Source organism: Sebastes fasciatus, chromosome 2, assembly GCF_043250625.1.
Source record: "Sebastes fasciatus isolate fSebFas1 chromosome 2, fSebFas1.pri, whole genome shotgun sequence".
In the NCBI taxonomy this organism is placed as follows: Eukaryota; Metazoa; Chordata; class Actinopteri; order Perciformes; family Sebastidae; genus Sebastes; species Sebastes fasciatus.
The window spans coordinates 20,700,202-20,728,155 of NC_133796.1; the positions used below are offsets into that span (position 1 = coordinate 20,700,202).

Genomic DNA, 27,954 nt, shown 5'->3' on the forward strand with positions numbered 1-27,954 from the left:
GTCCTTATTTGGCAATTGGATTCTGTTTTGCACGTAAACAGGAAGTAATTGTTAGTTTGATATAATCTTTTTTCCATCCAGGACTGTGTCTGACTCACTGGGTGAGGGTGAGAAGAAATAGAAAAAATAGTAGCAGTGACCAGGAACTTATTTGTCCTATTTCAATTTTCCCCAGCCCCTTTTGTTATTTCAGTTAAAAGGCAACTTTGGTATTTTTCAACCTGGACCCTATTTTCCCATGTTTTTTGTGTCTCACTGACTAATAGGGACAACAATTTCAGAAATTGGTCCAGTATTGAGGGAGAGCGCTGTAGACGGCAGCTGCTCACAGGCTGCAATATGGAGCTATTGGGGCAAGCTGGCACCGTCATTTACGTCCACTAAAATTGTTTGTTTTTGGCATGACAGGCACAGATTGTTAATATAAATCTGTTGTAATGCTGACAGACACTTATAATAACAATCTGAGCCTGTCAGTGGCAAAAACAAGCACTTTTAGTGAACGGAATGTTACATTGACGCTGCTCACTTGCCATCGCAGCTCGTTTAGCGGCTGCCTGTTACAGTGTTATCCCTCAATACTCAACAATTTTCAAAAACAGACAGACAGACAGACAGAGAGGTACTCAGTGCACGCACTACACTGCATGAACTGTATCTGAAAATTGTGTGTGTGAGTGAAAGAAAACCCTTTTTAATATTTCAATAAACTAATGTTAAAGGTACTGTTTGTAACTTCTTACACATATAAATCGTGTCGGTGTCTCATGCGCGCTTGCGTGTGGCTACGCTGTTCCAACACAAACTACACGGAAGCACCAAAACCGCAAAGTTATATTTAGTGAAGCCCGTCTTGCAAAACAGTGTCAACTCTTCCTGCTCCAGCCCCCCGACCACGGCCAGAAGACACAGGGGAGGTTTGGTCTCCAGGGCATGCGCGCACACTACACCCTGCAGAAGACGGGAGTCTGAAGGGGTGTAGTTGAGTAGTAGTTGAGCTAAGTCTTTTTTTTTATTTTTATTTTTTTTATTAATTCAAGGCAGAATGATAGGATGATCTTCTCCGCGCCACGGCGCACTGACTGTGGCTGAATGTTGTGTTAATGACGTCCGTGGCACCAATCAGGTGATGACAGACAAGGATCATACCATCAAGCAGAGAGAGGCGGGGGGGGGGGGGGGGGGGGGGTGCGGCGCGCTGGCGGTCTACAGGTACAGAGCAGAAGGGAGAGGAGGAAAGAAAGAGAGAGGAGTGCGGTGCGCGAATAGCAGACAAGATGAGTGATGGTCGAAAGCGAAGCAGCATGTAAAATTACGGTATTCTGGAAATTATAAGGTTTAGTATAATTATACTGAATCATTATAGTGATATATGTGCACACATACTAATCATAGGTCAAAACAGCGCTAAATTTGGTTGAATTACAAAAGGCAGAAGTGGTAAAAACGAAGAGCCGTTTGGGAGCCGAAAGAGCCGGCTCTTCTTGGTGAGCTGAGCCAAATGAACCGGCTCACTAAAAAGAGCCTGAATTCCCATCACTAAAGGTAACACGCAAATTGAGAAACTCGCGATGTGGTTTTAAGGTTAGGATAGGTCGTCGGGCAGCGAGTCTCGCAAGAGTTTTTGCAAGTTTTCGTAAGTTACCTTCTAGACACGACCAACTCTGACTTAGCTGCGTTAACAATAACACTGTGACTTTTATGTCTCACCTGCTGGGTGGTCTTTGGCCTGCTGCTCCTCATCTGTCCAGACTTTTTACTTCTCTTCATTTCGTTTGTCTTTTCACATTCAACTCAGCTGTCTTGATTTCATTTGATTACTTCCTGACAGACCTCTGACATTACATGATGGACGGATCCACTTGAAAGGGTGGGGGGAGGTACCACTGACTGCACCTGCCGTAGGTAACCTATTGATAATTTTAGGACCCCTAATCAGATGGGCTGTTCCAACATCAGGTGGGCTGACAGGTCAATTGAAAAAACACAAATAAGAAACATTAAGAATAAGAGGGCAATTAAAACTACTTATGTTTTTTATTTTTATTTTTATTTTTATTTTTATTTTTATTTTTATTTTTTATTTTATTTATTTTTTTGGGATGAGTAATTATTAGCCAGAATGATCCACACCAAATAGTAATGCACCAAATCGTTGTTTGTCAACCACCAATAAACCTTAAAGAAGAAGAAGAAGAAGAAACTACTTATGTGTTTGATACATTTCTTATGGACCAATGAGAATTTATTCAGAATTTGTAGGCTATTACTTTTTCTTTATATAGGCCTAGATGTATATTTTGCGTTGTTATTTTATTGTTATTTATTTTTACTTTATAAATGAACTTATATTTTCTAAAATAAAAAAAAATAACAAAATGTTTCCCTACATGGCCTTGCAGCCCACTGGGTGGGTTGACCCATCTGGCATTTGCCAGAATTGCCAAATTGCCAGTCCGAGCCTGCATGAATGGATGGATGGTTAGGAGCAGATAAAGATTTATTTTAGATATTCGAGATTATGAGAGTTTCACGTATATATCCTATATGTCATATGTTTCTAAGTTAAGATGAAAGAGACGGGAGGACCAAAAAGGAACACCACACCCAACACTTGCTGTTTAATATTAATATATATCCCTTGTTAAAAGGAGCTGAAGCTGATAAACAGCTGAATCTGATAATGCCTTGTACTTCATGGATGTTAACTGCATGTGCTAGCCAATTTCATCCCATGCTTCATCTTTATAATTTATTTTATCTATGCATGAACAGAATGTACCATCATGTAACCATATCATGTATCCATATCATTAAAACATTTGAGATGATTGCTCTGAGCCACTTGAAAGAAACTGTAATCAGATAACTGGTTTGCTACAGTTTTCCTATCTAGCGAAGAGAAAAGTACATGAAGCTTCGCTGCATGTTGCTGTGTTGAATATTCATATCTCGTTTTCCTCTAACCTGAATGAGGAGCTTAAAAACATGAACAGATATAATATATAAACGTATAACCAAAATAACTTCCTTCAATCATAAACAAAGTTGACCCATTTCTTTAGCTGGTTAGGCAATTGTTCATGTCATAAAATATACTGTACCTGTTGCTGTTAATGTATGTATGACACATGGCTCCATGTGTTAATGTGTCTGACCACTGTGCTGTTGCGTCTGTCACTCTCATACTGTAGATACGTTATCTCGATGGAGTTTCCTTGAAGGCTGCTATCTATGGATGGTTTGATGTTGTAGCTCTCCTTAGTATGAGTGTCTAGGGTCTCCACTCCCATATTGCCTTCATGACAGCTACCCTTCAGTTGCTGCCATCTCCCTAATAACCATGACCTTGTCCATTTACTCTGTCCCTGATTACACCTCACCCTGTGTGTGTGTATCATGATGGAATATCATCTAAAAGAGAGAAAAGAAGAGGGTGGGAGTGGGTTGTCATTGCAGAGACAGAGGTGTGTGGGTTGCTTGTTAGTGGGCGCTGTGTATGACACATTTCTAGTGGGCTGCACAACTGTGATCCAGCCAGGTGGATGGTAACAAGGAAAGGGGAGAAGTGCTCTTTTCACAAATCACTTAACTTGGTGGTATAATTATCTGTCTGACATTTACTCTACGGCACCGAGGCAAATAGTATGACAGTATGCCAGCTTCTTATGTGCAACAACTGATAGCAATTTTCTATTATGAATTAAATTAGTGTGGTTGTTGTTACACTGATTCTCAATTCTTAAAACATTTGTTTTCACAGAGTAGCCTTTCACACTGTACTTTAATGATATTGACTCTTAACTCTAAGTCTATGAAGCCATTTTACCTGGCTGAGCCACTAATGCCTGCATATTTGTGCACTAAATATGTGATTAGCAAATTAAGATGAGCCAAGTCATCCCCATGGCCAGCAGTGATGCCACTGCTCATTCACTAAATCCAAAGACATTAGTGGACTGGAAGAATAGCTTGTTTCATAATACTAGATTTATGTGTAGCTATTTAAGTGTAGCAGTATTATTCTTCTCATCTGACCCCGGGTGGGACAACACACAGGCGTATTTGTGATGCTCTGCATTATTGTGTGTCGACCACTGGACAACAGGTCAGGCAGGAATGATCTGTTGACTGTTTTAAAACTACAGATGTGGTCCAGTTACGCACTGGAATATGTCTTGGCCAGGTGAAGTAACTTCCTGCAGTCTTGTCATAGAGTGCTCCAGGGATGACGTATTGTTGTAGGCCAACCAGGAAGTGCAACCAAAATGCAAACTCGAGGCTTCAAAACGGCAATCTGCAAACCAATGGATGACATTACGGTGACTGTGTCCACTTTTTATATACAGTTTATGTATACAACATAAATATTTCTGAGCTGCAATAGCCTTGTGTCTCTAGTAAAGCTGCCACTGTCGAGGTTGGACCCACATTGTTAATGCAACTGTGACTGCTTCTGTTAGTCCTATGTACTGTAACAATCAGGGGAACACATACATAAAACATGAAGAAAAACAAAGATATTACAGAATTTAATTGCCTCCCTGATTAAATTATGCAGAACTCCAGGAGGAAATCTAACGTTTCAAGTATCAGCCTTTTTCAAAACCTGCGAAACAGATAAGAGATGAATCAAAATGAGATTTGGAGAGGTTCAAGGTCAACTTTCAATAATGTGATTAACTATTAAATGCAAATTACATCTGTAATAGAGGTGACAGTGTATCGCAATGCTGGGTTGTCCTCTTCTACTTTTACATTTTGATGAGGTTTTGACTGTCTTGTTATCCACACTTATAGTGTTTAGCATTTCAAAGCTGTGTTGTGGTATGCTACTCTAATTATGCGGTTGTCTAATTACTTTTTTTGAAATGAAGACTGTGGACACATACAATATTTAAACTGGTTGATTTGGTATACATGATTACAGCACTGTAAGAATCCATATCTCATATAACTAGTTCTTTCTTTATGCAGCTGAAAAGCAGTCTAAAAAGACAGAAATATCTTCTCTCGGGTGTGAATGTTATGCAGAAGACTGGTTGTCATCTCCTGATGTGTGTCCCCCCAGCTGTGTACTGTATCCCAGTGTCCTACACTCCCATAATAAACTGAGCTGGTGAAACATCTCAGGCTCCTTGAAAAAGGTTTTAATGCTGCACTCTTAACATTACATAAGTGCTATTTCACTTTAGTAGAACATTTCATTGCACTATATGGGAATGCTGACTCTCTTTAGTGTCTGGTTTGCTCTCCCTCTGCACATGTGGTCTCTAAAGCCATTTGTGGTTGACTTTCATGAACTAATACAAAGTACTCAAACTTCCGCTGGACTGTATGTTAAGAATATACAGTGGACTGAATCAAGCATTACAATTCCATAATTTCCATATTTGTTTCTGTCAACAGGTCATCAATACATGGAAACTGCAATTAGAAAAGCATCACTGTTTTATCAGTTTCTGACCCTAATCCTTTTACTTAATCACAACTGCATTGCTGCTAGGTAATTCACTTATAGAGACAAAGATGAAGCGAGGGAACAGAAAGAGGATAAAGAACAGAAAGATAGAAGAGGGGAGATGGAGAGAGAATATCGCCTCCTCAGAAAGAGATGTCTTTTCCATTTTCTAGTGTCTTACAATGGGTTTGTGTGTGTGATGAATATAAACAAGGCCCTAGTGTAACCTCTCATACTTTGTATTTTCCTCCTCATCCCCCCCCATTGATGCAATGATTGCTCCCACCAGCTGGGACAGGATCTGCTCAGAGCGATCCTTAAACTGACCATGGCGAGCTCATCTTCAAGCTGATCGATTCTCCTCTCTGTGGAAACTACATTACCCTGAAAATTATGATCAAGGATTAAAAAAACATACAGCATTTTTGTGCTTGTATAAAAGCATTTATATTAGAAACGGTGGTATTTCCATTATTTATATTATATATCTTTATACAGTCGTGTTCCCATAGGCATAACTAAAGGTGTACAATAGCTAAAGATGTTGTCGAGGCAATTTTATTGTGCTACAAGTTCTTAGGCCACCTAGTCTGCAAAGTATTCATGTTTCGACTCCAACTTTCTTGTGAAATCACAGTGTTCTCACAAGTAGAGGTGGCAGGGAAAACGTTGAATTAGGGTTTATTTTATGATGATTTGTAAACATGCAAATTCTCAATAAAGATCTGTAATAAAATAAAAATAGTATTCAATATCCCCCCACAATAAAAATGTACCCTAATAACATTTTTATTTTTTATTTTTAAAGTAAACTGACAGAGATCTCCATATGCAGATATGTTATTTTCTTGCCTACTGATGCACCCTGTTGGCCATACTGTATATAACAGAGCTCAGTTTATGGACTAAAACATAACATGAAAGTTAAGTTAGTAATAAGTCAAGTCAATTTTATTGATATAGTCCAATATCACACTTATCAATAAATAAAAGGTAAGGTTAAGGAAGGTGCTTAATCAGTTAAACCAGTCAAGTAACTCGGACTAAAAAGGAAGATCAGGTATAATCTTAGTGGCAGTTGTCATAACTGATTGATTCATGTTTTAAATGAAAATAAAATTAAACAAACAGATTAATAAGCTGTATCTCTTCCATTGTGATTGATATTGAGTCTAACAACGTAGACTAAGTCTCCTTATTTTATTTAGCTGTTTGCATTTCCATTGATTTTTTTAGCTTTCACAGTAACAATATGTCCACGAAAAGATTATGTATTAGTACTTTTAGAGTTAAAATAAAGTTTCTCTATAGAGGTTTGTAAGGTATTACAACAAAGGAGCCTTAAATCTAAAATGTAACATCATGACATTTCTTATCAGATCAGATTCAGGCATAAGCATTCATTTTTAGTTTGCCGAACTCATTGTGGATTTTTACAGTTTAGGTGCAATGCCATTTGAACCAACTGGGACAAATGCTAAATGAAATGCAGATTAACTTTTTTCCTATGACCTAATAATAAATCGTTTGGCTTTTACCTCCACAGATTAATGTTCTCTTCAGGTGATCTTTGTCCTGAGGAAAGCTTTTCCTTCATCACAAAGATGATTAAACTCACATCAGTCTCACTGGCTTATCCTGCTGATGCTGTCTTGTTACAACAGAGAAACAATAAGACATGGTAGCATACAAAATATCAGTATATCCTAAGTAACTGCTTTATGTCAGGACTGTTTTTTATCTTATGTAAGTCAAATCAGTGACTCCAATATCAAACCAGTGACTGAAATATTACCAAACCCCAGGCTCTTATGGGTGCGACTGCTCAGTCTGCTGCTTTTTCCAGCTTCTTTGTGCTTTTCATTATGAAGTGTGTGCTCTGTCATCACCGTCAATCATCGTGGGTTACTACGGTCCAATGTCCTGACGTGACCTCTGTGGCTCCACTAAAACTGTTTGTTTTGAGCTAAATCTATAGTTACCATCACTTCTCCCACTTTGTTTTTTGCACTAGAATTCATTCATGAATGCAGTTGATGTGGAGTGAAAGTGTATACAAATACACAATTAAAGAAACAAAGAAACAAACTATTCTAAATATGGCCTGTGGATAACAGCGCTGACAATGGGTATGGCTCTGGCCACAAAATGAGAGGGGAGTTTAAACCCAAAAGCCACACTCAGGAGGTTATTTACTTGGAAGTCACTCAGATGTCAGGACAGCTGTTGCAGCTTTGCTGTAAAAGGATCTAAAAGTGCGACAAGAAAGGGGAGTAGTCTCTCTGTTGAAGATCTCTCAGTCTCTGTCACTCCACCAGCTAACACTCTTCTTTGTACCAGTGAATGAGGATCTACTAGTGCTGCTTTATAAGACAGTTTGTTGCCATGGCGTCAAATGCCAGCCATGTGTTGGAGGCTGCCTTGGAGCAAATGGACGACATTATTGCTGGTAAGACTTTCTGTTTCATTATCAGACCTCCAATAGACTGCCCAGTTTGTAATTGCAGGCCTCCATAAAACCGGAGCCACCCACATATGATTTTCACATACACATATAGTACATAGAAAAGAAAAAAAACATTCTTTGGATTTTTAAATTGTAATTGATGGATAACTTACAAAACAAAAGCTGGAAAAGAAAATAGTAAAGCATTTGAGGATGAGAGATCAGTTAGTGTCCGTGAAATAGAAGAAAGGAGGTTTTTGATTAGACGAGTGCTTTTCTGTGATTGTTCTTCTCTAAATTCTTCACTCAATTTAATGCTTTTCTACTTTTATTGCTTCTCCTTGAGCTTGTAAATCTCACTGTGCACTAACTGCATAAAGTTTCTTCCCAGAGTCTTCCCTTCGGTATTTTCTAGCAGAGGTGACACATTTCAGTCAGGTGCTCTTTGTCACAACCTCAGCAGTCTGTCAGTGTGTTTTTGCACCGGGTCAGAAGACAACACTCTATTAATAGAGGTGACAGCCCAACCATTAGCACACTCTAATGACTACAAATAATCACACACTGTCAATGAAAATACATGTTACAAAACTATGCATTTGTCCACATTGTGTCCTTCCTGCATTACTGTACCTTTGATTCAACTTCAGACATCATATATCAAAATTTCTTTCTGCAACTTAGACATGATGATTACAGTAACCTACATGTTGAACCTCTAATTTGTGGATTTCAGAAGCCAGTGTGCAGCCATTTGAAGCTATTTACATCCTATAACAATAGCGCCCTCAAGAGGCAATTTCAGGAACTATCCTGTTTGCACTGCAGCCTGCCAGTTAACCTTTAATCATATACTCAGTACTGATGCCCACAAAATTAGACAGCTGTAATTCTGTTGATTTACTGTTGTTCTTTCCTCTCTAGGCAAAATGGGTGATGGGCTGTTCAGTGCTCTTGTGCGGTTAGGTGGCCAGGATTGCCAGGCCTCCGAGTGTACCTCACAGTTGACCCTTGACCCACACGTGGACCCCGCCCTCAAGGCTCTGCAGCTGACTGAGGCCCTTAGGGCAGTGCTGGAGGGGCAGAGGAGTGAGGAAGAACAGGACTCTCTCAGGAAACAAGTCTCAGAGGACACGGCACACGTTATACTAAAATGGCTGGAGAGAGATGAGGTGAGTGATGTGTCACACACATGTGAAAGCCCTCAACTCTCAAACAGGGATGGATGACGGACCAGAACAGCATTATATAACCCCAGTATGCAAATCCAATACCCAATATGAAATATCCAAAATCAAGTTCATGAGAAAGGGTTATGTTAAAGAATTGTGGGAAGGCATACTATTAAGCCCATTATGGGTTTTATTAGTTGTGTTATATAGTGGCCTTTGATCCTGGTCAACAACATCTGGAGGGCTTTTTCCTGCCTGCTAAGAAGTAGTGAGCTGGAAGCGCTATAGCAAACTGCACCGGTAATGAGATCCAGAGCTCCTGTTTAAAGTAAAAGCAGTTGCTCCCCCTTTCACTCCCTTGTTTCCTTCATTCTTATCTCCCTGCATTGCTCCTGTCCTCCCTTTTTACTGCAACATTTGTTTGTTCGTCTGGTCCAGGTCAGCCACCACCAGTATTTGCCCTCTTCTACTCTACTTAAATTTGATATTGTCAACTTTACACTCACGTCCCCCTTCAGTCTCCTCCACAGCCTCCTCCTCCTCCTCCCCTATTGCATCGTCTTTACTGACTCCTTGCTCTGCACCACATCTGACAAGCATGTGCTGCAGAAAGTTTCCTCTCCCCCCGTGCCCCTTTAGGAAGCCCCGCAAAATTAGCTCGACCGAGAGGTACTTCAGACGGAGCGAGACAGGGCTGGAGACAGACAGACAGAGAGAGAGAGAGGTACTGGAGGGAGAAAGTGAGGACAGAAAACGATGAGAGATCATGAGGGGCCACAGAAATGCAGTAGAAATGCTGAAGCAGTTTGAGTGTGCTTGAGAGAGAAAGCAGAAAAAAGCAAAAAGGGGGAGTTAGAAAGCGGTAGAAAAAAGTGGAGAGAAGAAAGAAGGGGAGTACAGCCAACTGGCATAGTTTGAGTTATTCGCCTCGGCTCTAAAAGTCTCAGGCTGCCCAGACTCCAACCCACACGGACTGAGGTCCTCTTTGCTCTCTCTACAACTGCAACATAAAAGTCTGTAAAAAGGAGAGTACAGCACCATTAAGAACCATTGTTTTGTCAGACTGTGGATTTTGGTATCGGTTCATCTTCCTTGATGCTTTACAGCACTGGTTCAATTCTGTTAGTATCTAACATTAAGAGCCAGACCTACAGTACAATGGGCCTGCAGAATGGAGCATGATATTGACTTCTACAAACATTTTGCCTGGCTTAGGAAGGTAAGACACTCTCCACTTGCATGTTTGCTCTTCATACCTTTACGCTGAACCAAAGTTTGCACAAAGGATCTTTGTTGTTTACTGTGGCCTTGCGGTGTTGTTACTTTTACAACATAACAGTGGTTGTCATGGTAGGTAATTTGGGAGGAGGACGTGTTTTGATCGTGAGTTGCAGAGGTGTGCTGCAGAATATGCGACGCATGCACTCTGGTTTACTAGCTCCTTGTGGACTGGAAAAAGTTAATGTAAGAAAAGAAGCAGCTAACAATACCAGCAATAAGCCTGCCGAACTGGACACAAAGTGTTTGAGTTGAGCGATAAATGGATATACATGTCAGCTGAGATCATTTCCTGCCACTTGAGCCTATAGGGAGTGTTTTGACAGCACATACCATCTTGCTACCATTAAGAAGGCATTAGTCCTCACTGCCTCCATCAGGTTATAATTCTGACTGAATCCATAGAGAAAGCATTTTCACGTACTGTATGTACCTGTCAATCATAGTTATGCACAATTTTGAGACTTGGGTTCATGATGTATCGGGGACACTTTAGCTATTACTTGATACTCCACTGGGGAAATAGTTGATTTCTTCCCTATGTGACTAGTCGTCATGACAAAGTTTAGAATCTTTTGATATAGTAAATAAGTAAGTGTAGTAAGTAGAAATGTATTTATAAAACACCGCTCGAGCCAAATATACAAGGTGCTCTACAAGAATCACAGATATAGATACATGAAAAGATAAACACACACTGAATTATCAGGACAAATAGAAACACCTGTACTAAGTAATGGAATGCAATGGCCCTGTTATAGCTTCTTCTTCATCTCAGTTCAACCACATCAAAAACTCTAAACATTATTGAGTCGAATCAACACCTTTGTTACATTGTCAACAATTACAAATGTGAAGTTTCACAAAGGAAGTCTGGACTATTGAATTTTGGGATTTTTGGATTGGATTTTGGATTGAATTATAACATAATACAAACACTCACACACACACACACACACACACACACACACACACACACACACGTATATATATATATACAATAACCTCACTGGAGACTAGTCACATTACTGTATTAGTAATAGTCTAGTAATGTTTTATAGTCCAAGTTGCTAAATTGAAGTTTGCCAAATTGCTAGATCGTAAATGGACTTGGACTTATAAAACGCTTTTCTAGTCTTCCAACCACTCAAAGCGCTTTACACTACATGTCAGTATTCATCCATTCACACACCCATTCATACACTGATGGTAGAGGCTGCTAAGTTGCCAACTTCGCCCATCAGGATCTAATCTAAATATTCATTCACACACCGATGGCTATGCCTTCGGGAGCAATTTGGGGTTAAGTGTCTTGCTCAAGGACACATCGACATGTGACCCGGAGCAGCCGGGGATCGAACCACCGACCTTCCGATTGGTGGACAACCTGCTCTACCCTCTGAGCCACAGCCTTCCTCATCGTACACACTGCTCCTTTAAACACACAGCAAGAACTAAGAAAGCTGTTCACAATTCACAAAAAGCAAGCCAGGGACTATTATTGCCAAATACTGGACTAAGAAAATGGGACACAAAATGGTAAGGTAAAATAATATCTGTAATAACACTTAAAGTATGCATACTGTACATTCGACTGTTCTACTGCTAAAACACATGTATTCAGTATTTTTTATAGTCTGATGCAAAGAGTATATTAAAGGCTTAATGGTATTTTAAAGTTATTGCAAACCACTTGCTGGCTCAGGGTGATGGACGCTGGTCTACATAATGTTTCCATGATTGTGGTTGAAAGGCTGGATTTTGGAGAAATCTGAGCCCATTTGGTTGCACTTTGCTTCCCTTGCACGCTGATGGCTCTGAAATACCCCTGACAGCCCGGAGCTCAGTCTTCACCCAACAGTTTTTTTCCACTAATCAGCCGGTATAAAAATGTTGTGCACAACGCTTAATGCTGGATTAGGACCCGTAAACCTCTTACAGACTTTTCCACACATGATCCACTGACACAACAAAGTTTGAGACTGAGAGTTGGGTGTGTATGTGAGACTGCAACCTCATTTAAAGAAAAAAACAAATCCGACCCACTGGGCAACTGTTCTGTATTAACAGTGTACTTACTGAACTTAATTATTCCGAAGGTTAACCTCCAATCGTCTGGCAACAGTGAGTCCTACCAGGAGCGGTTATCACGACTGGAGGGAGACAAAGAGTCACTAATTCTGCAGGTGAGATTTATCACTCCTAACATTCAAAATAAAATGTTACAGTCTCTTTCTGTGTAAGATTTACATGACCTTTAAAAAGGTATTAACATAAAGCATGCCTGGATATTCGTTTATAAAGACGACTCACTTCCATTGGGTGTGAGCCTGCTCAAATAAAAGAGGACATATGACACCACACTGTTAGTGGGAACTGATTCTAAACAGTGAACATATCACATAACAGCGTTAGAGGAGAGAGACGAGGAAAGGAAGGGCAAAGCTAGGTCAGAGTATTGTGTTGTAAATGTTGCGTAATTGCTTTTGCATAGGTGATTCAGCCGTTATAAAGCTGGGTTTGGTGCTGTAACAACACTATGTCTTTGTCTGTGTGTGTGTAGGTGTGTAGTCATGAGGAATTCTGAACAAGTGCTTATCTCAGACAGGTCGAGGCTAGTACCAGCGCGTGCTGTAGCGTGTAGGTGTGTGTGTGAGAGCAGGTGCCCTGTTTGTTTCTCTAAGACTCACATAAAACATTCCTTTAGAAAATCCGCTCCGCTTGGCTGGTCGGACCGGCCCTTTTAGCTTGTGATTAGCTACTATTTGGCCTTAATAGTTTGTCTGTGGCTGTACATTTAACCCGCGTTCTGCTGACGTTGCCAGAGCTAGTGAAGTGTTGCAAGCACCTACTGAGGCACAAAGGATCATTCAGTTCTTCTCAAAGGAAACGTCTGCACTGTTTGATCTGGCACAGACGTGGAAATCTCAACAAAATTGAGCACGGCAATTAAATGGAAATAGCTGATATCAATCTGTAGTAAAAGAGAGAATCTGAGGCCTAGGCTGCAATTATGTGATAAAATGGGAAACTAAATGATGGGGAAACTGCTTTATTGTCAAGTTTTGGTGTAAAAAAAAAGACTCTACTAACTTTCTGTCCACACACACACATACACACAGGTGAGCGTGCTGACAGACCAGGTGGAAGCTCAGTGGGCCAAGATCAGCGACCTACAGAGTTCTCTGGTGGAGCATCAGCAGAAACTCAACTCCACAGAGGAGATGCTTCAGCAGGTACACAGCTTTACACATCTCGTGTAAAAACATCCTACATTGGACTTTCTCAACACCAAATGCTGGATGTATTACTGGACCCAAATCAGGAAAAACTGACGTCCACCAGGAGACATTATACCACTATTGTTCTTCCATTTAATGAAATGTGACAGGGCCCAGACTGTCCATTTATCTTTTAAATATAACCCTTCTGCAAATCCAATCCTTTCTCATAAGCTGTAGAATGTAACTCGGGATGAGTTCTGCTTCCTGGGAACAAATTCCTTGCTGAGATGCCAGTGTTCCTGGCTGCACATTACCCTGACAACCAAAATATTTAGGACGCTCAGACTCATTCCACGGCAGTGTCTCAGAGCGCTTTTCTGGTTTATGCAGGGCCAGACTGGTCTGTCTGGGCAGGTGATTACAGTACCATTAGCCACACCCCCGACCTGTAACCACCAAGACCCTGCATGCTCTCTCTCTCACACACACACACACACACACACATGTACACACACTGAGGAAGAGAGAGAGGACGACAGAGGAAAAGAGAGAGGGACAAATGAGTAAGAAGGGAGGAACAGCTGAAAAAGGTGGAGAGAAGGGCGGGAGAAAGAATAGGGGTGGTGCTCTTTTAAGAGTTAGACGTGTGTGTGTGTGTGCAACTTTCAGTTGTTTGCTTTCGACTCGAAATCTACAACAGAGACTCTTCTTATCACTATGAAGGACACTGACTGGAATGAAACTGTAATCTACTGAAACTACAAGGCACTTGAAACCGTTGCATCCATGAGGGAAATACACTTCCTCCTCCTTTGCTGCAGGCAGACACTGGAGTAAGATGAACCAGGTATTACACAGTATCTCATTCTTATAATGCTGCTCTTGTGAAATTTCCATTCAAAATAGACACTTTCAACCTATTCTGACTAATTTTACGAGCGCCAGGAATGTGTCTTTTAACTATCTGATGAGTTGTTACAACTTAACGCTCAGTGTGTACGTACAGTGCTGTGCTGTGTGTGTGTGCAGTGTACCAAAGGGCAGCCAGGGCTGGTTTCTTGGAGACATGGTCATTATGAGGCTTTGGACCTGAGCCGTAAATCTCTTCCTGGTGACAAAGCTCTAATATTTTCCATGTGTACACTCCAGAAGAAGCCCAGATATTTTCCGAAGCCGGAGTTTGAAATGGATGTATCCATATGTACTGTTTGCCTGCCTCCAATGCTCATTTGTGGACTTTAAGTGATTTAGCACCTGCTTGACACCAACCACATTAGTAATACATCTGCCCGCGTGGCCTGGCTTAACTCTCAAGGCTGACAGATAGTCACAGAAGTGTATAGCAGAGTCTCCCTCAGCACCAGGTTCACAGTGACAGACAGGAAAATGCACCTGTCAGAGTTATTTTGATGTTCTTTCTATGAATGTTTTGCATGCTTGTTTCGGTATCTTTCTCTCTCACTCTCTCTCTCCCCCACTGCTGTGTACTTTGAGCGAGCTGTGAAATAGGCATTATAAATAGTGGTCATGGGTTGTGTATATTTAGCCACTCAAACAGTGTCTGAAACCAGCGGGTTTGTCTGAGGGGTCATTACAGCAGTGGAGGCTCGCTGTGCCTCATACAGCACTTAATGTTGCCTTTGCTCAGTAAGTATTGAGCGCTGTGTCTCAATGAAGTTATAATGTGTCTGTTTGTGTAGCCTCATGCTCGTGCTGTGTGTTGTTGATGACAGGAGCTCCTGCATAGGACGTCGCTGGAGAACCAAAAGCTGAATCTTATGGGGGAGGTGTCCTACCTGAAACTGAAGCTGGCAGACATGGAGGGAAAACAGAGCCATGGGGCTGAAAGGCAACACAAAGCGGAGGTAGGCAAATGTGCCTGTTCATTGTGGTATTTTATGGCTGTATTGTTATTTAGAGCCGGTATGTGTCCATCAAAACAAAGTTGCCATGTTGAATAGTGCAAGTTGGACTTGCTTTTCTTTAATTAGTGGCGACGTTTTTAAGTTTGAGCCACAAATCATTTCACTCTGATGATCATTTTGCTATTAAACTTCATATTCTTGACTATTGTAAATGTGAATGCCTCATATCTAAATGACCGTACACTTGGTTTCACCAAGGACTGTTTGCAAGGATGAATTAGTTCAGCTGAAATCCTCAGGACCTTCTGTTTTTCTTCAGTCCTTGGAAATTTGAACCTAACTCTGCCAGGAATGAAGGGTACACACAAAAATCTGCCTTGTGTTCTGATGGATCTAACCTTGAAGTCAGCTGCTGATTTTATGGAAGATCATAAACACTTTCTGGACGGACGGAGGGGAACGTTCACCCAAACCCTGGCTCTGTTGTTCCTGGGCAAAGTCCACAGGAAAAAAGTCTCCGAGGGGTTTACATTTTTTTTGTCAGTTTAAACTGAATCATGTATTTGCTTAAGGCAGATGTGTTGGGTTACCAGCTCACATCCTGGGCATTCGGTGACCGTATGAATCGGAGAAAGGGGAAGCACGGGAAGCAGGGAAAGTAGCGCTACTACCAGACAGGATACTGTAATGTGTGCAGTTACTGTCAAAACAGTGCTGGTCAAAGAGCCTTTGTGTCCTCAGGTTAAAAGAGTTCCCGCATAGCAGAGCTGGCATGATGGATGGCAGGCCAAATATGAGTGTGTGTAGGCTTTAGCCCAGAGAATATTGTTCTTGGTGGTGGGTAAAGGTTGACTGGAAAAAAGGAACTGGAGGCATGTTCCCAAAAACATTTGATCTATAAAGTATGAAAAAAAGGATTTATTTAAACTATGCTTGAGCGTCTATAGAGATTTGATTTGTATTTAAGCAGAAAACAGCACACTATACGTGTGATTTAGTAGACAGCAGTGTTTCAGCACTTCTTAATCTTGCTTTCATCATGTGCACAACTTTCCCTACAACAGCTGTTTGGACTTAAGGAGAATAGGGGGGGAGAAAAAATCTGCTTTGAACACTTTACTGGCCTCCCAACACGTGCTGCCTCTACTACACAAAACATGTCCACACAAATGCATGTTTGCGCCGACACACACGACATGTGGAAGCCTCCTTGTTGTGGAGCCAGTAAGCTTACAGTTAAATTTAGCCATGCAGGCTCTCCATATCATCTGTCATATCCGCTGTACCAGAACCCAAGTGAGACTTCCTCTGTCCACAGTCCGGGCATAGCTTGGCTGCTGTTTACACTCTTTCTGAGGGAACATGGGCACTGATCACCTCTAAAAGATGGCAAACCTACTCACCCTTTTTGCAATTTATCAATGCAAACTACCCATTTAATAAACTAGATATGCTTGAATTCAGGAACAGCATAATGCATAATAATAATAGAGTTATTAGGGCTGTCCTCAACCAAAGAAGTTCTTAGTCGATTACAGTAATACTCATACGATTTTGTTGTCTAATCGATTAGATGATTTAATCGACATATCTGTAAAACTGTTTCTCCACAAAGAATCACACAAAAGCACCACTTTAAATATTGTGTTACTAGACATGTGATCATAAGTTTCTTAGAAATAAGTCATTCAGCATGAAAAAAGCATAAAAAACGACTAATCGACTAAGAGGGGGCAGTCCTATCAGTTGTGGTCAAAGCAAGGGTTCAGGTTTATGAACAAATATAAAACAATATGTGTTTACCTAGACCAGATGAGACCAACTGGCCCAGTAGACACACAGGGTCTGGTGGTATATGGGGAACAGCCAAGGATGTGTGTTTCTAAGCATATTTATGTATTCAGGCTCAAGAGGATTGCATTCACACACAAGCATGGACATATACACCTACTCTATAGTATTTCCTCTTCTCTTTCTAAACATTTCTCTCAATTCTTTTCCCCTCACTGCATCTGTCAGACTGTAGTGAATTTCATTAGCGAGCTGCAGGAGCAGATGTGCAGGTTTCAGAAGGAGATCAATAGCAAGATACAGGAGAAAAAGGCCTTGGAGTCGGAGATCCCGGCCGACGGAAGCTCTCCGGTGGCGTGCCCCACTGAGTCCACTAAGGGCGAGGGCTCAAACCCAGGGCCGTCCTGTGACAGAACCTCAGAAGAGGTTCCAGATGGGCCCGATGGGGACACACACAGCCTGGCAGAGAGTAGCTCAGACGCAGAGCAGCAGTACCACTGCGAAGAAGAAAGTGTAGGCACAGCCTGCCTGCATGACTCCTGATGTTGTGTACAGCATGGGTTGTCTCACTTTGTAATCCTCAGCTTCAGATGCAAATGAAACAAGCACTCACTAAATATCCTCTGCAGCGCCAAATGTCACTGTGCAACTTGGTCTATCTGTTTGGAAAAATAATCTCGTTTTTGAGTTATGCATCAGCAGTGTGTGACACTAATATGTGCACTTCATGTGATTTTTAATATTGTATGTTATGGAAGAAAAATGTGCAGATTTATTAACATCACCTGAATATTTAAACTAGCTAAATGTTCTTCTGTTTTAGGGCTTATTTAAAGAGCTCAGGATTCTCAAGGACAAAGTGGAGCACCTGGAGGATCAGAAGATGCAGTATGAGAAGAAACTCAAAGCAACAAAGGTAAAAGAAACCTCTGATTTTCACGGTGTCTAGACTTTGCAATACACCGTCAGTGCCCAAATTCCACTGCTAGCTGTCCACCTAACTTTCCTAAATGCTGTCCAATCCAATGTTCCAGCCAGTTTAGTGAGTCATCCTGTTTTTCACCTAAAGTCGGAGAACTTTCACCTTCTATTTTAAAGTCCTGTAGAAATAGATTTAATGATGGCTTAGTCCCCTTTTTAATGTCCTGGTTTGCTGTGCAGTGTTTGTGGATACTATATTACTATATCTGTAATTATTTATTCTTCATTTTTAGAATGAAAATATCTTATTGGCATATCGCCATCAACTGGATGTTTACCCACAATTGCAAAATGAACATTTATTGCATTTCACAGAATGTGCTAGTCTCAGTCTGGATCTTTTGTTACTGGTAGCAGATTATTAGACAAATATATTTTTAATCAAATTTGGAGAAACCAAATGCATACTAGAATAATTGGCTACAGATGTTGATATGGCAGATACTGAGCTATATAACGTGTTTAATGTGTGAGTTTATGTATCCTACTCTACCCTTTTAAACAAACCAGTGGGGAGTATTGTTTTGTTAAGTAAAACAGAGGTATGATTTGTTATATGAGGCAAAAACGTCCACTTTCCTCTACACAACATACAGACAGAACACACTGGCAAATACATCAGCCTGAACTTAACTTTATTGCCATCTGTTTTTTACTTATACTCTGTGACTTACTTCACAACACACTATAAACTCCAAACACTAGTGGCCTAATATCTGGTTCTCTAAAATTCAGAGAAGAGACATTCCTGTGCTTTACTGTGGGTGTTTAATATACATGTATAGGTAGTGGTGGAGAAACAAGAGCTTTTAGCTGTGCGTTCAAACAGATGTGTGTTGGCACAGAGCAGCATGTCCTTTGTGCTAAGACTCTCACTGTGTGGCATCCACAGGCCGAGATCAGCAGCCTTCAGCAGATTCTGCTCAGTAAGAACGCCGAGATCGAGAGCTTGCACACTCAACTGCTGGCCAGACCTTCTCTATCCCCCGAGAGCCCCGAGAGAGGTAAGCAAAGCACCCAGCCTCAAGCCCTCAACCGACCTGCCAACAACAGAGTTACCCAGCCTGATAGGTGCCACAGTTAATGACTCCTTTTTGCATTCATTAACTTGCAGTAGCGGCTGTGGGGAAAAGTCTGTTTTGGCCCTTAATAAACTGTCTCATCACGGGTCTCTGTCTCTCTCTCTCTCTCTCTCTCAGAGGAGATATACAGGAAGAGGCTAAACACCAACTGTAAGCCTGAACAGCACTTAATGAAAATCAGTTTAAACCCATGGGCCATGTCTACTTTTGATCTTTCATTTATTTCCTTTCTCCAGACATGTCTCTGTATTTTATTGTCTTTTGTTTCCTTCTGCTCGGAGGGGCAGCTTTGACAATCACCAACTGGTTTCCAAATAAATCACTTGATGCACTATCTCTCTTCCCTTTGGCTTTTTCAGCATCTTAATGAATTCCTGAGAGCATAACATCTTGTTTGTTCTTAATTTTCATAGCATCTCTGAGGTACTTGCTTAATATAATCACTCTCACTCACCAGCAATGTGTGCCGGCAATAGTTACAAAGGAAGTGTCTTTGGACTGTGGGCCCAAATATGTAAAAGCTGACATGGCTAAAGCTATGATTGGTAGATTAAAAAAAGGCTTTGGCGAATCTAAAAATACATGGTTTGGATGGCAATCTAGCGAGGGATAAATTTATAACATGCTAGCATTTCCTGTCTTTCTAAATAACCATATTCCGCTATGTGCAGCTGCCTATACAGGTTGATAATCAGTCTGGTGTTTCTCTTTATAGATCAGGAGCTTCAGAGGCTCAGGAGTGGAATGAAATCACTGGTCGCTGCCAATGATGAAAAGGTAAGTGATCTGGATACCATTTCTCTCTCTGGTCAACACAGCTGTATGTGATTATGCAGCATAGAGCAGCGTGTGTGTTGTCATCAGTTTACTAAAATGTAAAGCGTCTCACTGGCCTGTATATGGACGCGCTATCATCGCGCTGTTTAAAAGGTTAGAAGTTAACTGTTTTTAGATGTTGTCATTTCTCGGAGGCGCCGCCCTCAAACCATTTTTAGTACAGAGGGGCTTTTGTATTCTCCCTCCCAGAGAAGCTTGGACTTTAAAGACTCACAGACGAGGGCCTACATGTGGCACACTATTGCGGACACACACGTACACACACACACACCCCCAAGGCGAGCCATTTCAGGCAAAGCCACACTTAAGTAGGCCTCGATCTGCCAAGCCTAATTTTGGAGCGAGCTGCATTAAGAGAGCCATGACAAAACCAGGCATGGGCACCGCTTCAAAAAACACACACTGCACGCAGCTGGTTACCACAACTAAGATTTCAAGCCAGGCCTGTGTCAGTCCCCTCCCTATCCACTACTTTGATGTAAAGGCCATATGGTGAATGAGGGACGTTTGTGTGGCGTGTGGGTCAGTAATAAAGTGAAGCTGTTAGCCCATATGTGTGTTTCCTAACCTTAGATAAACATCTTAATTGGGGTTCCTCTCTGTTTTCATCAGGACCGACGCATTGAAGAGCTCACTCTGCTGCTGAATCAGTGCAGGCAATTCAGAGAGGTCACCCACGCCACGAGGCAAGGTAATCACTTCGCTCACTCCTTCATCCTTCATCCGCGTTATGTTCGCATCAACGTTTGAGCACAATGAAAGCCACCACTATTCCCTCCTTAACAGCAACACACGCCACTGTTCCTCTCTTTGTTACTGTAGCTCCATCTGCTGTCCGCTCATTGTCAAATGGCAGGACTCCGTCAAGCAGCAGTGAGGAAGAAGAGCATGCACTGATGAAGAATACCGACTCTGCCAGCGCAAAATCTGTGGACGTAAAGTCTGAAGTGGGTGCAAACAATTTCAACTACTAGTTAAAGTGTTTTGCTTGCATGAACATGATTTAGATTTTTTTTTTGTTATCCATCACAGGTTTCCACAAGCAGTTCTTCCTCCCAACACACATCTGTTTCATCAGCCCAGAAGGACAGTGATTCCAGGTAGCCAAGCAGCTTTTCATCAGTGGACGTCTCTTCCATATCTCTTAGTTTAATTTTTTAATGAGATTATTGTGTTTTTATCTTCTCAGAACAGAACCGTCAACTTTATCAAGTAGCATGAATGACCTAACAAATGGACCTTTACAGAAGGTATTTTATAATTAGGGTTTATTTCACAACAATAACCTGCTAGCTGTACATTATCACGCTTATTACACAGATATTTACTTAAGAAATCATTAATTTGACAGAAACATGGCCTGCCAGAGTCCGACATCAGAACTGCGCCCATAGCATATACTGTATACATATATATAAATGCATATGTGGTGTGTTCTTTATACTATGACAGTTTTCCTAAAGAAAAAAGCAATCTATTGAATCGCAACCCCTGTATCATGATACGTATCGTATCACCAGATTCTTGCCAACACACAGTCCTACTGTTACTGTTACTGTTTCTTACATGATAGATGCATGAGAGAATTTGTACAGTATAGAGTTTTTGTACATATATCTAAAGTTAATAACTTTTCTATCTGTATCTGTGTGTGGTTTATCCAGAGTGGTCTGGATGACAGCAGAAGTCAGACGCTGCCGGTGAATTCCTCTTTGTCAGAGCAGAATAGCAGCGGAGACAGCAGCAGTGAAATCCAGAGTCAAAGGTCTCCAGATGGGAGCGAAGACGGAGACTCCAGCCAAAGTAAATCCAGACATATTAATTCAGTAGTGTGCAATAATAATCCCTGATGTAGGATCAGGCTTCCTTTTTCTGTGGGATAGTCACGAGGCCAGTGATTCCCATGAGCAAAGGCGGGTATTCATATTTGGAGCAAACCACTCTCCTTTGATCAGACAACCACGGCACCTTTGATCACATCTAATTGAAGAGGATCCTGAAAGAGCAGATGGATTATGGGATTGACTTTCAAACACACCCTCTCTCTATTGCTGTGATTGACCACATTCATCCCAGCAGCTCCACCCTTCCTCAGCTTCACTGACCAGTTTTAACTTGAGCCCCACCCTGATTTATCCCTGCTGCGTTCTGCTGTAGAGTGGTGACTGACTGCAGCACATCATAAAGATCACACCTTGTAAAATTTGGCTTAAACCCCTTCTCTTTTTCACGGGGCATTAACCGATGAATTATTTGCTGAACTCAATGGTCTGTAACTCATGCTCCCTCTGCTGAATAGAGCATTATGAAAAGGCAGACAGACCGCCACACGTGCGCTACTTAGCTCTTAATGTTCTGTTTGGTATGCAAAGCGAAAAAAAATGTGCTTTTTTACTGCTTTCTACTCAGTCATCATCATCATCATCATCATAAGCATGATTTTCTCATTAACAATGCCTCAACTATAGGAAACTACAAATTTAGACAGTCTTTGTGTTATAAGTTAATAAATTCCCATTATTGAAATGTTTTGTTTTGGCAACATAACAGTGAGGCTATGTCTGCTCTAATTATCACAATTAAACCATTTGAACCATATTATTTGTACTTAGTAGTATTGCAATGACGGTGGTTTTTGTAACCTCTCACAGGAAAGTTGGAGAAAGTTGATGACAGCACTTCAGGTGATAATTCCCCCGTTCATTCTGGAGCAAACACAGACGCCGGCCAACGAGCTTTGGGCTCACCAGAATACATGAAGAATAACAGGAGCTTTAAGAGACTCTGGGGAAAGTGAGTGTGGGGAAATACATTGATATATCAACATTACGCCAACACAAATGATCGCAGAGTAAACAAATAAAGGACAACCAAACATTAAAGGTGCAGTGTGTAGGATTTGGAGGCATCTAGTGGTGTGGTTGCAGATTGCAACCAACTGAGTAACCTTCCGCTCACTCCTACCTTTCCAAGACTGTGGTAACGTGAGCCGCTGAGTAGCGCTGTCGCTTCGCTCAGAGGCCATCTTTACCGCTATATAACGCTAATTTAGGAGCAACAGAAGTCAGACGGCAGTTGGCGGTATCGCGGTTTTACACTCGTCCACTCACAATACCACAGTTTCAGAGAACTACGGTGGCCTTCAGGTCACGTAAAAACGCAAACGTTTTTGGTTTGTCCGTTCTGGGCTACTGTAGAAACATGGCGGAGCAACGTGGCGGACTGTGTGAAGAGGACCCGCTCCCTATGTAGATGTAAATGGCTCATTCTAATGAAAAACCAACAATTCTTATTTTCAGGTGATTATACACTAATGAAAACGTAATTGTGAATATTATATTCCATTTCGTCTAATAGATCCCCCGAAATGTTACACACTGTTCCTTTAAATAGACCTAAATAAAGTATATGTATAAATATGTACTGCAAGTCTAAGTAACATATGGTGTAGAATATATTCAATTGAGTATAAATAATCTAGGTTTAGGTGATGTAAAGAGAAAAATATATATATATAATTTATGCATATATTAAACTACCCTTCTACTACACTTGCCCTAAGACTGCAGCAACTTAATGTATTTTATTGTTTATATTTATCAATAATGACCTGTATATGATTGTGCCACATTTATTTAATTATCATTTTACTTTGCGAATGAAAGTTTCTAACATGTTCCCCCTCACCCATACAGACTGAGAAGAACCCAGTCTGGAGGGCTCCAGGCAGCGGATCCAGATGGCAGTCAGTTTAGAAGAGGGGGACTGCGTGCGACAGCAGGACCCAGACTGACCAGGACCCCCGAATCTTATGACCCTGCACGGTAAAGCTCAGTGTGCTTCTACTTCACCTTGTAGTACAGTACTCCTGTTTTCAGTGTTTAACAGGTCACCATTACACTTTGCTGCTTTACAATAATCTGGTTTGGTTCTCCCGCCTCATCCCCTGCATCCACCATTTCTGAAAAAGAAGCTAAATGGCTTTTCTTAGCATAACAAATTCAGTTGTAAATGCATTGATAAATGAATCATCTGATTATTATTTTTTTATTATTCCAGTGATATGAACATCCCATTCAGCCAGTGGACCAAGGAGCAGGTATGTGGCTGGCTAGAGGACTATGGACTGGGCCAGTATGTCAATCTCACCAGGCAGTGGGTTGAAAATGGACAGACGCTGTTGTCTGCCACACCTCAGGACTTTGAGAAGGTCAGAGAATAAAATGTCACTTTAAAATGAACACTGTGAAAACATCTTGAATTAACAACTCCGTGATTATTCATTAACTGATATACAGTATTTAGGAAAAACACAATCATGGATAAAAAGGTCTATCAGGCTAAATTACACTGCATGGTGTGTGAGTAAACCACCATTTATTCCACAGTCTTTAGTTTTATTGTAACAAACACTCCTTTGTGCCCTTAGGAGATGGGTATGAAGAATCCACTGCACAGGAAGAAGCTGCAGCTCGCTCTGAAGGCGTTCGTCACTAAGGTTGTAGAGAAATCGTCAGAGCTGGACTACATCTGGGTCACCCGTAAGTCTCTTTCTACATGCAATATTTTTAACTTCCACCGCAGCACATTCTCATTTGAATCAGATGTACAAATATAGAGAGAGACTTCTCGTACCACAAACCAAACAAAGACATGTAATGTGTGAGATGTAAATATATTAGAAAAAATGCAAATATAGCCTGCATTCAAAACCAGGAACTGTAACTGCAGTTACAGTGAACATGTTCTGACAGCTGACAGCCGATTTAACATTCAAAAGTTTAGTGAATGAAGGAATCAATGTCTGATTTTTCTCCCATTTAGGCTGGTTGGATGATATTGGTTTGCCTCAGTATAAAGACCACTTCCATGAAGCCCGAGTGGATGGTCGAATGATACAATACCTCACAGTGGTAAGACTCAATCCTGCATCTACTGTAACATTTTATATTAAAGGTACAGTGTGTAGGATTTGGCAGCATCTAGTGGTGTTATGCTGCCGAGTGCAAAACCGTGGTAACGCCGTTCACCTCGCTCAGAAGCCATCTATACCATATTAACAATACTTTAGGAGGAATGGAAGTCAGGTGGCGGCTGGTGGTACAACGGTTTTGCACTCGGCGGCTCACGTTCCTGCAGTTTCACAAGCGTGTCGGAGAACTACGGTGGCCTTCAGGTAACGTAAAAACGTGAAAGGCTCTCTAGAGCCATTGTTTGATTTGTCCATTCTGGGCTACTGTAGAAACATTGCGGAGCAACACGGCGGACTCTGTGAAGAGATCTTACTCCCGATGTAGATATGAAAGGCTCATTTAAAGCTAACAAAAACACAACGATTCTTAGTTTCAGGTGATTATACAATAATAAAAACACAGTTATTAATATTATATACCATTTATGCTAATAGATCCCCTAAAATGCTACACACTGTTCCTTTAAAGCGGAGGCCTGCAAATACATTTACATGTCAGACATGATTTATAAACATGCTATGAATCTGTATATTTTTCATACAGTTCACTGATGTTCTTTTTGCTGTTTACTCAGAATGACCTCTTGACTCTGAAGGTCACCAGCCAGCTTCATCATCTCAGTATTAAATGTGCCATCCATGTCCTTCATGCCAACAAGTTCAACCCCAACTGTCTTCGCCGTAGGCCAGGGGAAGAGGTAAGCCAAGATGGAAAGTGTTGTATGTAGCAGTTGTATATGTTTTATGATGTATAAATGTGTGTTATGCTACATGTTGTGTGTAAATTCTGCTCTTACATGGTGAATAGGTGTCAGCACATCAGTTGCCCACAAGATGGCGACAGACAGACATCAAATGCTTTCAAACAGAGCGTTTTTACTTTCATACTGTATAAATGCCTCCAAACCCCCCTCCAAAGTTCTGTTAAAGCTTCATTATGCCCATTTCTCATGTATTTAGAAGAAGCGTCAAACAGTAATGAGTCAGATGAGAGATTAATATTTCTATTTTTTAACTTCTTCAGAAACAGCCCTCTCCCTCAGAGGTGGTGCAGTGGTCTAACCATCGTGTGATGGAGTGGCTGAGAGCAGTGGATCTAGCTGAGTTCGCTCCTAATCTACGGGGCAGCGGCGTTCATGGCGGGCTGATTGTAAGTACTGCAGATTTTGAGCTTGTCTGCACGTTTTTCCTCATGCTTCCATTACTATACAAGCCTGGAGACCTAAATATGTTGCTGTCAATCTGCTCTTCAATAGATCCTGGAGCCTCGCTTCAGCGCAGAGACTTTGGCCCTGCTGTTGAATATTCCTCCACAGAAGACGTTGCTCCGCCGCCACCTCGCCACAGCCTTCTCCACCCTGGTGGGGCATCAGGCCACGCAGGAGAAGCGAGAGTATGGCAACGCCACAGGCCATGTGCCCCTCACTACCACTGCTAAAGTAAAGGTAAGAACACAATCTAAGACTCAAATTGTAGCATAAAATCAAAATGATTTATTAATGGTTGGACTTTTTTTGTGTGTTTTCAGCCAAAGAAACTGGGCTTCACCCAATTCAGTCACCTCAGAAAGAGGAAACCTGATGAATCTGCAGACTATATCTGCCCAATAGACAGTGGAGCGCTGACAGTGAATGGGGTTTCTCGGCTGCCCTCTGCAGCACTGAGGGGCCTCAGCCCCAGCTTGGACAGACAGGCTGAGAGGCCGGAGCAGGTGGGGATGAAAGCTCAGGCTAACAGCCCAAAACAATAATTTAAAATACAGCACACTCCCCTCTCTCACTCCCCTCTCTCACTCACTAAGTGACTTTGTAAATCGGTGGAAATTCTGATGCAGAAATGTGCCCAAGATGAATCCATGTGCTGACTTGCTGGATGGGCTGCAAACACGCTGTGTTAAGCAGGTGATGTTAATTGTTGTTAATGTATTTTTATCCAGATGTTGCTGAAGCAATATTCATCTAAAATGGTGATGAATGGTGACATTGTGTGAATTGTTTTATGAAAGCTGCTCTCTGCATTCCTTATACAGTTGGATTCCAAAGCTTATACTTTTGCTTTAAAACAATGCATTTTACTGACCATTTTGTATCTAAACGTCTGCAGACTTAGTTTGAATATTGACGGCCTTTTCTTGTTATATATCTGGATTGACTGCACAGTTGACACCAGTTACTTTAGGAATGTCTCTCATTCATCTTCTGTAAGACTGACAAAGAAAAAATCCCAAATTAAATAATTTTATTTCTCGACGGTACACTACTTACTCTTCTGCACTGTCTAATTAAGTTTGTTTTGTGTAGGATTCTTCTACTCAAATGGTGCCTTGTTTCATAAGATCATTGTGAATATGCAGTAATATAATAAACATCAGGTCAACAGTTAGTCTTTTTGTCATTTTTGGAGACCATCAAAGCAAATGCTTTTGCTGCCATCTGGTGCTTAAATGCATACTACTACAACCTCTAAACAGCTTGATCATATTTACATTTTAGCTCAATTAAAGCATGCGGTACTAATGTGAGTAACAGATGTAGTTTTCAAGTTTGGGTTTAGAATTTTTTTTATTTCAGAAGATTGTTAGCATTGTTGCAGTATAATATTTTATTATAGTCAGAGACACACCTCACTTCCTGAGGATGGAGTTTAGGATCTTGAATGGGTGACTGCCCCCTACTGGTCAGAAATTAAAAATGCACAGAATGACTGGCACCACACTGTTGTACAGGAGGTTTGTTTTGTTCCAGCCCAGGTTGAATAACTGCTTTCATGTCGCTGACAAGCCTGCAATAGAACCTGTTTTGGTTGGTGAGTTAATGAAAATAAATGAATCCATAAACCAATGATC

General features: G+C 41.2%; 1 protein-coding gene and 1 long non-coding RNA gene across 8 annotated transcripts in view; one reads left to right on the top strand and one right to left on the bottom strand.

Annotated features, from left to right (window-relative positions):
- The window catches only part of LOC141754602 (uncharacterized), a 479,452-nt gene that overhangs the window by 65,761 nt on the left and 385,737 nt on the right, over positions 1-27,954 (bottom strand). Inside the window, exon 1 of one of the 2 annotated variants that reach the window (XR_012590682.1) lies at positions 1,711-1,950. The exons of the other annotated variant lie outside the window; for it this stretch is intronic. This is a non-coding gene — a long non-coding RNA (uncharacterized LOC141754602). Of the gene's footprint in view, positions 1-1,710; positions 1,951-27,954 lie in introns of those variants that run through there. 2 annotated transcript variants of the gene reach the window in all.
- On the top strand, positions 7,770-27,949 carry ppfibp2a (PPFIA binding protein 2a). 6 transcript variants are annotated; one of them, XM_074613603.1, is made up of 23 exons: positions 7,770-7,910; positions 8,832-9,079; positions 12,457-12,543; positions 13,480-13,593; positions 15,315-15,446; positions 18,061-18,153; positions 19,111-19,222; positions 19,418-19,450; positions 20,016-20,077; positions 20,750-20,828; positions 20,960-21,084; positions 21,170-21,237; positions 21,327-21,387; positions 21,802-21,940; positions 22,789-22,930; positions 23,833-23,961; positions 24,197-24,347; positions 24,567-24,678; positions 24,962-25,050; positions 25,685-25,807; positions 26,134-26,259; positions 26,366-26,554; positions 26,638-27,949. In XM_074613603.1, the coding sequence occupies exons 1-23, from the start codon at positions 7,847-7,849 to the stop codon at positions 26,857-26,859; spliced, it is 2,700 nt and encodes an 899-aa protein (XP_074469704.1). In that variant the 5' UTR covers positions 7,770-7,846; the 3' UTR covers positions 26,860-27,949. The 6 variants fall into 6 exon arrangements, with proteins under 6 accessions (XP_074469704.1, XP_074469714.1, XP_074469740.1 ...); XM_074613613.1 differs by lacking the exon at positions 19,418-19,450; XM_074613639.1 differs by lacking the exons at positions 7,770-7,910; positions 8,832-9,079 and adding an exon at positions 9,714-10,298.

What these genes read in the sequence shown, in the direction of transcription:
- ppfibp2a (XM_074613603.1), top strand. Translation starts at nt 7,847, where the DNA reads ATGGCGTCAAATGCCAGCCATGTGTTGGAGGCTGCCTTGGAGCAAATG. An exon ending in TCGCTGCCAATGATGAAAAG is followed by an intron (nt 20,078 to 20,749) that starts GTAAGTGATCTG and finishes TGTTTTCATCAG; the next exon opens with GACCGACGCATTGAAGAGCT. An exon ending in GCCGTAGGCCAGGGGAAGAG is followed by an intron (nt 25,808 to 26,133) that starts GTAAGCCAAGAT and finishes TAACTTCTTCAG; the next exon opens with AAACAGCCCTCTCCCTCAGA.